This window comes from Leptonychotes weddellii, chromosome 9, assembly GCF_054177405.1.
Source record: "Leptonychotes weddellii isolate Sample4059 chromosome 9, ASM5417740v2, whole genome shotgun sequence".
In the NCBI taxonomy this organism is placed as follows: domain Eukaryota; kingdom Metazoa; phylum Chordata; class Mammalia; order Carnivora; family Phocidae; genus Leptonychotes; species Leptonychotes weddellii.
Genome location: NC_138377.1, coordinates 100,130,400 through 100,146,485, shown reverse-complemented (window position 1 = coordinate 100,146,485; position 16,086 = coordinate 100,130,400). Strand labels below are relative to the sequence as shown.

Here is a 16,086-nt window from a genome sequence, read left to right as displayed (position 1 = left end):
AGGGAGTTAAACTGGGAGGAGAGAAAAGGAAGGCTGGACAGATACAATAAAGCTGGACTATGAGTAAAGTGGCCGGGGGATTCTGCACAACCTCCCATAAGCAGTGAAGAAGCAATGTGAGCTCCTGAAAGAGGTGGAGATAGAGAGGAACTTAATGAAAATGCGGTTAGGAAAATTAGCTACTAATTACTCTTGTGTCATCAAGGAGACCCCCCGGGAGCTCAGCAGCCCACTTCCACATATGGGTGCAGGCAAATATTCATTTAAGATTACTTCTATAAATTAAGTCTACCTTAATTTCTAGAATCTGTATGTTCTAAGGAAGCCATGTCCTATAGGCTGTGCTGACTGAACCTTATGAAAAAAGAGGAACCCTAGTTATATTTTAATACTTCCATCTAAATACCTCTATCTACCCTCTCCCCAAGTCATTCCAGAGAGGCAGGAAAGAATATCAGGACTTCAGTCTGATTGGGATAAATTTTAATGACCTAAAATTGGGAATTATGCATATTAGTGATATTTTCTGGAACAAAAATTGGTATAGATTCTGCACAACAAAGAGCCAGGGTGAGCATGACTGGCCTGGGATAGACCAAGATGCAACCAGCTGGCTCCAGACATACGGACACTTACCTAGCAATCCCCTCTTTGGTGTAGAAGACAGAGTAGGTAAGGTTGTCTCCATGAGGATCTGATGCAGGTGTGCGCCACGTCAGTTTGATGAAGCGGGTAGAGACCAGGGAGGCCACGACATCCCGAGGAGCTGAAGGCAGTGGTCCCGCTGTGGCTGGTGCTAGATGGTCAGTAGTGGCACTGGTCAGTGAAGTGGGAGGTAATGTTGGGATGGCAACATCTTGTCATGTGCAAACATTGGGGAATATGAAGGGCAAACCACGACGGTTTTAAAAAAGAGAACAGAAAAAACAAAAAACAAAAAAGAAATAAACAAAACCACGATGGGAAATAAAATAAAATGAATGAACATAAAAAAGGCCATTAAACTGAAGGCTAACATGCAGGCCAGGGTTAACTACTGAAAACTAATGGGCACTATTCGGACACATCACTGTAGAGCAAGCAGACTTTCTGGTCACTATAATGGCTGTGGGCAAGGGACAGGGAGGGTGACGGCTGAGAATAAAACATCTCACAGAAGGACACAGCAGTGACCAAGTAATTTTCTTTAATTCTGAAAGCAGCATGCAACATCTGTCAAACTTTGCACATAAAAGTTTCACCTATGATAAAACCTCAATACTTTTAGCTACTTTATCAAATACGGAATAACATGGATGAGCCTAGCTGCTCTGGACATAGGCCCAGGCTATCATGACCTCACTGCAGAGCTGGTGTCTTCAGCTCTGCAGGAGACTCAAGAGACACATCTTTAACTTTTGTCTAATAATAAACTCTGCTCTCTGTAATTCGGCAATACCCAGGCAAGTTAGACAACCTTCCTCACTTTACTAATATTTTACTTGCTATCTTTTTCAACTCATTTAACTACAACAATATAAAAACATGAATCAAAAATGTCAAAACCATAAAAACACAGTACTTAGGTAGCTTATCTGTTTGTTACGGTGCTCTCTGCAATATGTATTACCGTGGCTTGCAGACTCAGGAACTGGATGGGATAGATGAAGCGGTGGCAAGTCAAAGCTCCGCTCATCAAAAGTCTCTGTTTGTACACTTGTAGTCATGGGTGACTTTATTACTCCTTAAGGCAGTCCATTCTGTTGTTGGACACTTCTGATTTTCCTAATATTGAACCGAAAATCTCCTGCATCTTGGGGCCAGAAAGTATAAGTAAAATCTCACAATTTTTAACTAAAGGAGTTCATCTGAGTTGTGTCATAACCTTAGTGGGAAAATTAGTGGAAGAGAGGCAGAGAGGAAAACATGAAAATTCTGGACCTAATTTTCAGTGGAATGGTAGGTCAACAACCTCCAGGAAAGGCCTGTGAACTGCAAGAGAATCTAAAGTAAGGCAGTCAATAACTATGCCACAGTAAGTTCTCTAAGGGAAAGTACAGAGAAGACGAACCTAAAGTCACTACTTAGGTGGGGAAGGGGCAAGAGTCATCCAACAGCCACCATCTCTACATGGCTCTCTGGCTCTTCATATGGCCTCGCTGGATCCTTACGGTCATTTTACTTCTGTCTTATATGTAGAGACTGACATTTAAAAGGGCTAAACCGCTCACCCTAGGTCACAGACGGTGAATGATGTAGTGTTAAAACCAACTTTGGTTTTTAGTTTACGCCAAGAGGAGTTCTACTCCTCCTGTGCTACTTATCAACTGTGTCATCATGGGCAACTCATTCACTCTCCCTTTTCCTCTCCTTATGAGAAAGTACTTTGAAGAGCACGGAGTGCCATCAGAACGTAAGACTCTGAAGTCCCAGCCACAGTCCCAGAAGATACAAGTCCACACTCCGCTGACCAAGTGTGCACGCTGTAAGTTACATCTGAACGGCCTGTAAGGCCTGACATTCTTATCCAGATGTGCTGCCTCAGAGAACATACCTCTCCTTCACAGCTTTCAGAGTTCTTTTTCATATACTGTGTCAGTTTATTCACACAGCAACCTCAGGAGGTAGGATGGAAATGACAGGATTGGAGGCTGGGGGGAAGGTCAGAAAGGAGTCGAGGACTCCCAGGTTTCTGGCTTGGGAGAATGGGTGGTGGGTGGTGTCATTCAAGGAGAACGGCAATATTAAGAGACTAGAGACTGAGGGAGAGATGGCAAATCTGGTTCTGAACATGCTGTTTCCAGAATAATGATCCAACATCCGCCAGAGAAATGTGTAAGAAGAAACCAAAAATATGAATCTGATTATTGTAAAGTAAGTCACTAAAAAACCCTTAGTGGGAAATGGTTCAAAGAGTAGCCTGAAGACAGTCTTGCTTTGTTGCCTCACTTCTGTGCCCATCCAGAAACACACTAAGTAAAAACTGCTTCCAAGTCTGACCCGATTCACTAAGCTATATTTTTCCCAACTATCTGCTGGCTGGAGAGGAGAGGAAATTTGTAATGTAAGAGCATACTGGAAAAAGCCCAGGATTTCAAGTACAAAGACCTTGTGTTCAAAACTTGACTCTGCCACTTCCTAATAATGTGAAGTTGGGCAAGTCACTTAGTCTCTCTGATCTCAGTGACCTTGTCTATAAACTGGAAATGCTCCCCACCATTAACACCACAATTAGCTTGAATGGGTGACAAACGGAAGAAGGTAAGTATAAAGGCAACCAGGAGGGGAATGTAAGCAGGAAGGACCAGGGCACAGAAGTAATGGGTGATAACTGAAAGAATCGTCAGACAGGGAAACTTCAATTAGCCTATGGAACTTCTACAGCACACATCTGTAAGTTTTTAATGGCATCCAGCGCTTCCCATGTATATTTGTCATGTTCACACTCAATCATGCTAACCTATAAGCTCCCGGAAGACAAAATCTGTATCTGCTTCATCTTGGCATCACTCATTGTGCCTGTGTATACCTTAGATAATAAATGTGTATTTATTGAATTAATAAGTGGAAGAAAATTCAGGGAGACCATTAGTGCAATGGAGACAGTGTTGCTAGAATCTCATCACACACAGTATTTTAATCTTTCTAGCTGATTCAAAGTACATACAAATAACATTTATATAATTATGTTATATAAACATGTGCTTTGCAAATGTATTTTATCAGTTATACCTAGAATAAAAGTATAGGTAATGCCAGGTCATCGTAAACGATTCCTAGTTAACTATGGGAAAAATCTATGTCTATTCCTTTTTTTTTTAAGATTTTATTTATTTGACAGAGACAGCAAGAGAGGGAACACATGCAGGGGGAGTGGGAGAGGGAGAAGCAGGCTTCCCGCTGAGCAGGGAGCCTGATGAGGGGCTAGATCCCAGGAGCCTGGGATCATGACCTGAGCCGAAGACAGACGCTTAACGACTGAGCCACCCAGCCGCCCCAATCCATGTCCATTCTGGTCCTAGTGTTTCACACCCACTTTCCCCAAGTTGGTTCTTTTTCTGCTGTTCCATGTTCTAGTTGGGCGGGTAAGGAAGAGTCTTATGTGATCCCAGAGAATCAAACAGGCAATGAAGTTACACCAGGATCAACCGCAAATGATGCAGATGGGAACTTCAGACTTCTAGCATGATGGTTTGAGGACGTCAACAGATGCTCTTCCCAAAAAAACAAGTATAAAGTTGCACAAAACTGTCAAAGACTGGAAACTGCCCAAAGGCATACAGCAAACCAAGAAGCATTTATTTGTGAAAATCAGCAGTGCGTGTGCCGTTCCTCCTGTGTGTGCTCCGAGCTCCCCAGCTCTGCCGGAGCAGTTATTCAACAGAGCCCGGGCAGGCCCTGGAAGCCGGTGGCTGCTGTCGGAGGGGCTCATCTGACGTGGAGTATCATCGGAGCGGTAATCTTGGTGGCAAGTGAAGAGGAAGGGCCAGCGTCTCTGCCAGCCCGAGGCTGTGATCTTTTCCCGGAGCAAAGAGTGGACGATAGACTAGCAGGATTTAACAGGGAGTTTGGGGTGAAAAAACACGAAGAAGGCTCGATAAGCTCTCCACATGCCCCAGGAAGACTGAAAGCCGTGTGTGCGGCAGAGCCAGCAGGAGGTCCAGGGGACCCATATATCCCTGGCCAGCAGAACCTACGTGTGTATTCAGAGGACCAGTGAGAGACCCCGTGGAAAGCAAGAGCTGAGGCAGACTGAAAAATGACCTCAAGTTTGAATGCATGCCCCAAACCACACCAGACCCAGAAGGGTGGAAGGCTTACTGGCTGGAGGTGTTTGAGCACAACTTCTGACTGATGTTTGGCTAAACACTAATCCAAACAGACACAAGGGTTACCCCTAGAAAGCCAGGCTTAAGAATAAAAACAAAATGAAAAACAAAAGCTAAGAAGAAACATCAGTGGTTGCACAGTGTGGGGAAGATGGATGTCCAGGATTTAGTCTAGGCAAGCTTACTGCACAAACAAAACAAGAACAGCTCTGGCGGGGGGGGGGGAAGGAGGAATGAGGACCCACAGCTGCTACAATATGCTCCCCAAAATACCTAACAGTCAACAAAGAATGAAGACACATGCAAAGAAATGAAGTGTGACTTATACTCAGAGGCTAATATAAAAAATGCAGTCAATACAAAAGGTCTCGGGGTCCTTGGATATTAGATTTGACAAAGATTTCAAAGCAGCTGTTAAAAATATGTTCAAAGAACTCAAGAAAACTGTCAGGAACTATGCAGGGTCTGAGATTTACCTTACTTATGAGCTAACAAGACAGGCTATTATTGTTTTATGGGCACTGGCAGAAACACAAGTCTTGCATCAGAGACAAAACTGTATTATTCGGGGCAATGGCAATAGCTAGAGCTTCTTGTTTGTTTTCATCAGTTCCCCATGCCTCCCAAGCCCCACAAAGGCAATGTAAAGGACCCGGGATGGATGCGTACACATGCAGCAGGTTGTTACAGGAGAAGAACCCTGAGCTTGAAGAATTTACTACTTCTACAGCAAGCCCCAGACAAAGAACCGGCCTGCTGTGGATATCTGATTTCATTCTGTTGTGATCAGGCACATACTTTGTATGGTTTCAGTCTTTTAAAATTTCCTGAGACTTGTTTTATGTCCCAGCATATGGTGTATCCTAGAGATTATTTTGTATGTGCTTGAAAAAAATCTGTATCTGTAGTTGTTGGGTGGAGATTCTATAATATCAGTTAGGCCAAGGTGGTTGTTAGAGTTAAGTTTTCTGTACTCTTAACTTTTTCTAATTGTTTTAATCCGTTTTTGAGAGAATATTAAAATTTCCAATTATTATCACTGAATTGTGTATCTTTTCTTTGAATATATCGATTATAAATACATATACATCTAATAACAGAGCACCCAAGTATGTGAATTCAAAGAAATATAGGGAAACCCCAAATTTTTGGAAATCAAACAACCCACTTCTAAGTAACCCAAGGATCAAAGAAGAAATCACAAGAAAAACTTAAAAAAAAAATCTTTAACTGAATGAAAATAAAAACACAACAAATTAAAAATTATGGGATGCAGCTAAAACAGTGCCTAAAGGGAAATTTAAATACCTTTATCAAAAGAGAAGTCTCACATGAATTACCCAAACTCCTACTTAGTGAAGAGTGTAATCTTTTTTTTTTAAGATTTTTATTTATTTGTTTGTTTGTTTGTTTGACAGAGAGAGAGATAGTGAGAGCAGGAACACAAGCAAGGGGAGTGGGAGAGGGAGAAGCAGATTTCCCACTGAGCAAGGACCTGATGCGGGGCTCGATTCCAGGACTCTGGGATCATGACCTGAGCCGAAGGCAGATGCTTAATAACTGAGCTACCCAGGTGTCCCAAGAGTATAGATCTTAAGCATTCTCATACACACACACAAAGTAACCCTGTAAGGTGACGGGTGTTTTAATTAACTTGTTGACTTGATTGTGGGAACCCTTTCACACCGTATACATATTATGTATCATTATGTTGTACACTTTAAATATATTACCATTTATTTGTCAATCATACCTCAATAAAACTGGGAAAAATTAAATTGAATAATATTTTAGCCAAGTTTTAAAAAAAAGACACAAGACTAAGAAATTAATAGAAGACATAAGTTACCTAAATTAAGACTCAAAGAAGGGACAATATGACCAACCCTATAGATTGGTAAATTACAAAGTAAAATTATGAACAAATTTATGCTAATAAATCAGATTAACTCAAAGAAAATAGAAAAATTCCTTGAAAGACAAAAATTACCAAACCTACTTACAAAGAAACACAAAATCTGGGTAGAACTATAACAAATAGAGACATTTAACTAGTAATTAAAAAACTTCCCACACAGACAAGTCCGAGCCCAGATAGCTTCACTGGTAAATGCTATCAAATATTTAAAAAAAGAAATAATACTAATCCTTCACAGCTCTTTCAGAAAACAGAAGAGAAATACTTCCAGCTCATTCTTTGAGGCCAATATTACTCTAATATCAAAGCCAAAGGAAAAGAAACTACAGATAAATATCTTCATGATCATAGATCCAATAACTCTTAATGAAATACTAGCAAACTGTATTTAGTAACACATTAGAAGGGTTATACATCATGACCAAGTAGGATTTATCATAGGAATCCAAGACTAGTTTAATATCCAAAAATCAATGTAATATACCACATGAGAGAAAAAAGGAATAACTGATCACCTTAGCAGATACAGAAAAAGCATGTGACAAAATCAAACACCTACCTATTCATGATAAAAACTCTCAACATACTAGGAATAGAAGCAAAGTTCCTCATCCTGAAAAACCAACAGTGAAAATTACACTAAATGGTTAAAAAGTAAATGACTTTCCCCTAAGGTTGGATACAAGACAAGGGTGTCAGCTCTCATTTCTTATAGTAAGCATTGTACTTAGTTCTATCCAATGCAGGAAGAAAAAGAGACAAAGTAAATAAAGATTAGAAAGGAAGAAGGAATATTGTTTTTTTTCGTGGATGACCTAATTGTGTCTGTGTAGAAAACTCTAATGAATCTACAAAAAAAAAAAAAAGCTACTTGAATTAATAAGTTGAGCAAGGTCACAGAATGCAGTCAATATACAAAAACCAGCTCAATTTCTTTTTTTTTTCTTTTTTCTTTTTTAAAGATTTTATTTATTTGAGAGAGAGAGAATGAGGGAGAGAGAGAGCATGAGAGGGAGGAGGGTCAGAGGGAGAAGCAGACTCCTCGCTGAGCAAGGAGCCCGATGCGGGACTCGATCCAGGGACTCCAGTATCATGACCTGAGCCAAAGGCAGTCGCTTAACCAACTGAGCCACCCAGGTGCCCCCAGCTCAATTTCTATACACTAGGAGTGAACAACTCAAAAATGGAATTAACAAAACAATTCCAAGGGCGCCTGGTGGCTCAGTCACTAAGCGTCTGCCTTCAGCTCAGGTCCATGATCCCAGGATCGAGCCTGCATCGGGCTCCCTGCTCAGTGGGAAGCCTGCTTCTCCCTCTCCCACTCCCCCTGCTTGTGTTCCCTCTCTCTCTGTGTCTCTATCAAATAAATAAAAAAATCTTTAAAAAAACCAAACAAACAATTCCACTCATGATAGCATCAAAAAAGAACAAAATATTTAGGAATAAATTTAACAAAAGAAGTGTAAGATTTGTGCCCTGAAAACTATAACACATTGCTGGAGAGAAATTAAACAACATCTAAATAAAAAATACCTAAATGAAAAGAAGATCTAAATAAATAAATGCTCATGGATTAGATGACAATGTTATTAAGATGACAACCTGCTCCTAAAATGTAACAGAAATACCAAAGACCTAGAATAGCCGAATCAATTCTGAAAAAGAAAAAAAAGGTTGGAAGACTCGCATTTCCCAAATTTCAAAAGTTACAATAAAGCTCCAGGAATCAAGACAGTCTGGTATTGGCATATGAAAAGGCATATACATCAATGGAAGAGAACTGAGAGTCCATAAATAAACCCCTAAGTTTGTGGTCCATTGGTTTTTGGCCAAGGCGTCAAGAAATTTTAATGTGGGAAGAACAGTCTTTTCAACTGCTGCTAGTACAACTGTATATCCATATGCAAAGTAACGAACTTAGATCTTTACTTAGCACCACATACAAAAATTAACTCGAAATGCCTCACAGACTTAATGGAAGAATTAAAACTTCTAGAAGAAAATATAGGAGGAAGTCTTCATGTCTTGGGTTAGAAAAGTGTTCTTAGACATGACAACAAAAGCACAAGACATAAAAGAAAAAAACTAGTAAATTGCATTCTATTAAAAATAAAAACATCTGCCCCTTAAGAAAAACACAACCAAGTAAACGACAAGACAAGCCACAGACTGGCAGAAAATATTTCTGAATCATACATCTGATAAAGGAATTGAACATATAATTCAGAATATATATTCAGGACCAGAATATATAATGAACTCTTATAAATCAATTCGAACAACAAATAACCCAATTTAAAAGTGGGCAAAAGACTTAGACATCTTACCAAAGAAAACATAAGAACAGCTAATAAACACATGAAAATGAGTGCAACATCATTAGTCATTAGAGAAATGTAAATTAAAACCACAATGACATACTATTACACACTCACTAGAATGGATATAATCAAAAAGGGTTCTGAGTATTGTACCAACACAGTACTAAGTGTTAGTGAGGGCACTGAAGAACTGGAATCCTACTACATTGTTGGTGGGAATGTATTAAGTCTTCCAAGTGATGAACACGAATTGTCTCCTTTTATTATTTAGATCTTTAATTTCTTTAAAAAATGTTATAGCTTTCAGAACATAAGTTTTACGCTTCTTTGGTTAAATTTACTCGTAAGTATTTTATTCTTTTTGATGCTATTAAATGAAATTATTTTAATTTTAATCTCAGATCATTCACTGCCAAGTATACAGAAATACAAATGATTTTTTGTATACAGATACTGACTCTTGCTGAACTCATTTATTAGTTCTAACAGTTTACTTGTGCATTCCTTATGATTTTCTCTATATAAGATGATGTCATCTGTGAACAGAGAGTTTTACTGGTAGTTTCTTAAAAAGTGAAACACAGACTTAGCATACAACCCAGGAATTTTATTCCTAAGAATCTACCCAAGAGAAATGAAAACAAACGTCCACGCAAAGATTTTTACACAAATGTTCACAGTATCATTATTCAGAATACTTTTTTTTTAAAGATTTTATTTATTTATTTGACAGAGAGAGACACAGCAAGAGAGGGAACACAAGCAGGGGGAGTGGGAGAGGGAGAAGCAGGCTTCCTGCAGAGCAGGGAGCCTGATGTGGGACTCGATCCCAGGACCCTGGGATCATGACCTGAGCCGAAGGCAGACGCTTAACGACTGAGCCACCCAAGCGCCCCCATTATTCAGAATACTTAAAAACTAGAAACAATCCAAGTGTCCACCCACTGGTAAATAGGTAAACACAATGAGGTATATCTCTTCTTTTTTTTTATTATGTTCAGTTAGCCAACATATAGTACATCATTAGTTTTTGATGTAGTGTTCAGCGATTCATTGAGGTATATCTCTATAAAAGATATTATTCAGCAATAAAAAGATAGAAAATACTGATATATGCCACAATGTGGATGATTTCAAAAACATTACCCTCAATGAAAGAATCAGTTGCAAAAGACTACATATTACATGATTCCATTTTTATATAAAAGAACTACAAAAGGCACGTTTATAAGTGATAGAAAACAAATCATTGATTATCTGTGGCTGGGGGCACGAGTAGGTATTGACTGTAAGCAGATGTAAGTGATTTGGGGGGGATGGAAATATCTTGTATCTATATTGTGATGATGACTACACAGCCTTATAAATTCACTAAAAATTACTGAAGTGTAGACTTACAATGCATGAATTTTATGGTATGTAAATCATACTTCAATAAAATCATTAAAAAGAATGAAATGGCTTAACCTGGCTAGTTGGAACTATTCAACATAGTTTCTCCAGTGTATAGTTAAGGTAATTATAGAGTTATAATAGCAATAGTTACAGAATCCTAGGACATTTCTGTGGCTCAAACACCTGAGCTTATAACCAACCTATTTGAAGTCTTTCTTCCAGAAATTACTCAATGATTTTACACATACCAATTAGTCATAGGTGTCCCAAAGCATAAGTGAAATCTTTGTGTTTTTTTTTTTTTTAAGTCTGATTATCTTAAGAGTTATGATGTGTTCTGATGAGCTGGGTGTTATATGCAACTAATGAATCGTTGAACACTACACCAAAAACTAATGATGTACTGTAAGGAGGCTAACTGAACATAAAAAAAAAAAAAAAAAAAAGGAGTTAAGCTGCTTCCTTTCTCTTTTGCCCCCAAAGTTCCCTCCTGAAAATAAAAGATCTGAACACATCACTCCCCAAAACTATCTACAGAATGAAGTCCAAACACCTGAGTACAGAGGTCAAGGTCCTGCATGCTGTGCTCTAGGTTTGCCTGGTTACTGAATAGGAATGGATGGTTCAGCTTCTGTACCTATGTGCACACTGCTACCGTATTTGGAGCAATCAGCAACATGCAAATCTGACTCAAGTCAAAGGCAACTGGGAAATATGTTTGAGAAAAGGTATTAAACTTTCAAAATCCAAACATCAAAAATGCTATTAGCTCTGACTTGCTGCCCAAACACTCGGAAGCAGCTTCACACCAGTACTTTCACGGAAACCAAATGACCTCAACAGGCTCTGAAGTGGGACGAATTGAAGTGATCTGTGTGATACCCGTAGAAGGATTGTATCCCTCCTGATGTAGTATACTCCTTGAGGAAATCATCAGAACTATTTTCATTTTTCTGAGAAATCACTTTCAAACTCCAGCTACACTGTGGTTGATAGATCTGGTGTTAATGATACATTAGATTTGTGATTGATGAAGTGTCACTTTTAGCAGTTTATAATTATGAGTTTAACCAATCCATCTATGCATGTAAAACAGTTTCTAGGTAGAGATCATTAAATTCTGTGCTGGGCATGTTGCCCTCTGTTAAGTGGATCCAATTATCCTAATTTGACACCCACTCACACCAGCCAAGTGAGCTGTAAGTAGGCACATTTAAATTTTCTTTTGAAATCCAAATTTTGCTCCTTTTTCATAATCTTTCTTTGAAAACATATTAGTTTTAAAATTTCTTTCTCACCTTTTGAAGGAGTTCAGAAGATTCTGAAGGTATCATGGGAAAAATTTCCATCTTTCTAGCCCTTCATTTCCTTGCATAAAGGAATTTACTAAATTGGTTATTTCCCAGGAATATTCATAGCAGCATTATTCAAAATTCATTGCTCAAAACTGAGTCAGATTAACATGGTGCTTTATTACTCTAAACATAACAGCAATGTCAACAAAAATACAGTTCCACAGAGCATTTCTTTTGGGAGATGTTAACAAGTGTACCACTAAAAAAAAAAAAAAAAGAGAACAATCATATTTGTGAGATCGTGCAGATCTGCCATACTTTTTAGCATGTTAAAGACTCCCAGCAATTCTATAGGAGAAAAACCTGTTTAGTTTGTTAACCTAGAATCTCCCATTCCTATACGATCACGAAATCTCTTCTCCCCAAACAGTAATCCGGTTTGGGCAGTCCTTAATGATTCCTGAGATAGTGTCTACCAGAGTTCTTTAAAAGAGCCTCTGTCTGAAAACCAGTCATTGTTCAACTACTTCTGTAGGCAGTCTATTTCATATTTTTATTTAAAAACCAAAATGTAACAAGCTTCTTATAGAAGTAATTTATACAATACAAAAGTATACAAAAGGATTAAAGTTCTACTTTTTATCATTCCCAAAATACCACTGTTAAAGGTTTGGTTTATATTCTTCCAAATATTTTCCTTTTCAATTATGCACTTATATATACACACAAAAATATGAGAATAAAATGATACCAAAAATGCTGCTCTGCAAGCACTGTATGGTGTAATGTGTCTTTAAGAGCTTCCCACATCAGTATAAACAAACCTCATTATTCCCAGCTGCTGCATACTATTCTATAATATGAACATATCAGAGTTTATTTAATCATTCCCTTATTATTACTTACATTTAGGCTGATTCCATTATTTTTTTGGCTGCTACGGACAATGTTTCTGAAAATTTTCCTATACATGTATCTTTGTGCACATGTGTAAATAATTCTGCAAGATGAATTCCTAGAAGTGAAATGCTGAGCCAAAGGCTTGTGTATTTGAATGTTTCAGAAATGATGCCAAATAGTCTTCTGAAAACTTTTTTTGGCTTCAGTTTTAGGACAGAGGGCTAAATACATTTCTGGGTACACCACTTTATAAATATCCCCAAACAACAAACAGAACAGGAAATATGAACACAAACTCCATTTTGGACAAAACTAAGAGATATCTGTAATCCCAACCCCAAATACAAGCAAAAAGGAAGTGGACAGATTAATTAATGGAGCAGAGTTGATCCACGTACACCAAAAGGGACAACTGATGAGACTCAAACCAACTGACCTTGAGGAACTGTGAGCACTTCAGGAGACAGGGATGATGTGGGGGACAGGAATTAGGAGCTATTAAACCTCTACCTCACCCCTGGAGACAAGAGGTTTATACTCAGGAGAAACTAAATCAGAGAGGCTCTGAGCTCAGAGGTAACCAACAAGGGGATTAAGACCACATACTAAAATACGAAACTCCCTATCACCCTCTTCAGCAAGTTCCAGAAGGCTGGCAAACCTAGCTTCCTATCACGAAGCAGGAGAGTGAGTCTGGATAAACTGAGCAGCTGAGAAGACTGACAAATTTTGCTATCTGGTATGGTCCTAGCAACAATAACAGAAAAGAATGACTATCCAATTGTTCCATAATAAAGCCCAGCAATTAAAAAGCTTCACCCCAAAAGCTTAAGGGAAAATAGGATACTTGCACAGCCTCAAGGTATATCTCTTATATCTATTAATTACAAAAAGAAAAATAACTTTACAATGGAGAAATCTGACCGACACCACCTTAACCACATGATCAAGTTGACGTTGCCAAATAACAAGACATATTGGTGTAATATAAGCCTGATATGGATGTGCTGAAAGGGTACATCAATTCTGTAATATTTGTCCAAAAAAATCCATAACCTTAATATAACCCATTAACCTAATGTAATCATGTGAGAATTCCAGATAAAACCAAAATTGAGATTATACAAAATACCTGACCAATACTTTTTTCAAAAGTGTCAAGGGCATGAAAGACAAAAGAACAGCCACAGACTGAAGAGACCAAGGAGACGTGACAACTAAATGCAATGTGGGATCCAATACTGGATCCTGGAACAGAAAAAAGACATTAGTGGAAAAACTGGTAAAATCAGAATAAAGTTTGTAGTTTTCTTAGTTTTGTTTATTGTACCATGATTATTTAAGATGTTAACATTAGATGAAGTTGGGTGAAGAGTATACTACAAGAGCTCTCTGTGCTCTTTGTAACACTTTTGCAATTCTAAAATTATTTTGAAAAGTTTTTAAAAAGTCTCCATATAAACAGAACTTTCAATATTTTTAAATACCACACTCATATGAATGAACTGCCAGAGACTACTTTCATTTTTTTTTTAAGAAACAAAACTGATGAACAAAGACTACTTGCAAGTATTTGAGGATAGTCCTCTTCTTTTGATAAAAATTTCCCAGTTCTTTTTTCTGTTCCCTTTATAATATAGTTTCAAAACATTTCTATAAACTCTTGAAATTAAATGACCAAAACATAAATAAGGATACTATATATTTTTGTTATTGTAATCAAAGATTAAAATAGATTCTTGGTATCTGTATCACACTGATGAGATCTACTGAGCTACCAATAACCTAAAGGCCATACAATTTCTCACTTGTAACACTAATAAATTTATTTTGCTATCCTATACAGCACTTATGTAATTCTTTAAAATTATTTTTATACTGCTTGTACAGAGCTATATAAGAATGTTCCAAATGTGTAGATCTATGTTAATAGTGATTATATTAGCATTAACTTAAGTGAACCTTTAGGCACAGTTCATCAAGATAGTTGAAAAGATAAATTTATACTTGCTAGCATCATTGATTTTCCTTAAGGTTTTTTTTTTATTTCCTGGAAACTTCTACTCTTCCAAGTGTTACTTGTATATTATATTGTACTCAAATTTCCATTCCAAATTTTTATATTTCCATTTCTTTACTGAACCACCATTTGTTCCCTCAGTGTGTTCATGTTTTCCTTTATATCCCTGAACATACTTATAATAGCTACTTTATTTTCCAGGTTATGGTTTACCTTTTCCTTTCCTTTCTCTTCTTCTCTCCCTTCCCCTTTCTTTCCTTTCTTCCTCTCTTTGCCTCTCAACTAATTTTGATTATATGTTACACATCATGTATGCTAACCTGTTGGTTGTTTGGATTTTTTGTCTTCCTTAGCAGAGTGTTGAACTTTGTTCTGTCCGGCAGTTAACCTCACAGATCAACGTGTTCCTTCCAAGGTTGGTTTTAAACTGTTAATGATGGTTCTACAGTGGCCTTGCGTCTAGATCTATATTAGCCCTACTCTCACAATATAGCCTTTCTGTAGTCTCCACTGAAGACATGGGGTGTTCAACAAGTTCTCTATACTCTGATTGGATAGAATATAATATTTCTCAACCCTTTGTATGCTCCAGGAATTTTCCAGCTCTCCAGTAATTGGTCTTTCCTTAGTAGATGTTCTTTGCTAAACTTGTGGAGTCTTGCTCTGTGTATGTGCAGCTCAGTATTTAGTGAAAGAGTCAAGGGAACACTATACAGCTTTCTTGAGCTTCTCTGCACATTTCATTTCTCTCTAATGGGCTGCTCCACAAATTCCAATTACCTTTCTCACCCTAAACTCTGATGTCTGTCTCCTTAGCTCTTTGAGACTGCTAAGCTGTCTGCTCCCTTCTCCCAACCCTGTGGTGCAGTCTGGAAAGTGCTTCCAGGCAGAGAGCTGGGGGTTGACTATGGGGCTCCTCTCACTTGTTTCCCTTCTGTTAGGGATTATGGTCTTGCATGTTTTCAAATGTCTGAAAATACTTATTATGTATTTTGTCCAATTTTCTAGCTGTTTACATCAAGAGGGCTAGTCCAGTACTAGTTACTCTGTCATGGTCAGAAATATAAGTTCTTAGTTACTTTTAAACTATTACAATAATTAAAAATACTCTTTCAAAGAGGTACCACTGTAATAAAAAAAAAACCATTGTATTTAAAACATTTCTAGGGGCACCTGGGTGGCTCAGTGGGTTAAGCATCTGCCTTTAGCTCAACTCATGATCCCAGAATCCTGGGATCAGAGCCCTGCAGTGGGGCTCCCTGTTCAGTGGGGAACCTGCTTCTCCCTCTTCCTGCCACTTCCCCTGCTTGTGCTCCCTCCTCTCTCTCAAATAAATTCTTTTTTAAAAAAATTTCTAAGCTCTAGTCATTAGAAAAAACATTTATTTTTACTTAAATTGCTATGCTCATTTGTTTCCTTTGTAGAAACT

General features: G+C 38.0%; 1 protein-coding gene across 1 annotated transcript in view; it reads right to left on the bottom strand.

The window, feature by feature from the left end:
• Positions 1 to 16,086, bottom strand: part of NEO1 (neogenin 1) — a 212,546-nt gene that overhangs the window by 57,133 nt on the left and 139,327 nt on the right. The window contains exons 9-10 of the mRNA XM_081831880.1: positions 1,482 to 1,506; positions 637 to 856 (exon numbers count right to left, since the gene is read on the bottom strand). Coding sequence (XP_081688006.1) covers positions 637 to 856; positions 1,482 to 1,506 — 245 coding nt within the window. The remainder of the gene's footprint in view (positions 1 to 636; positions 857 to 1,481; positions 1,507 to 16,086) is intronic.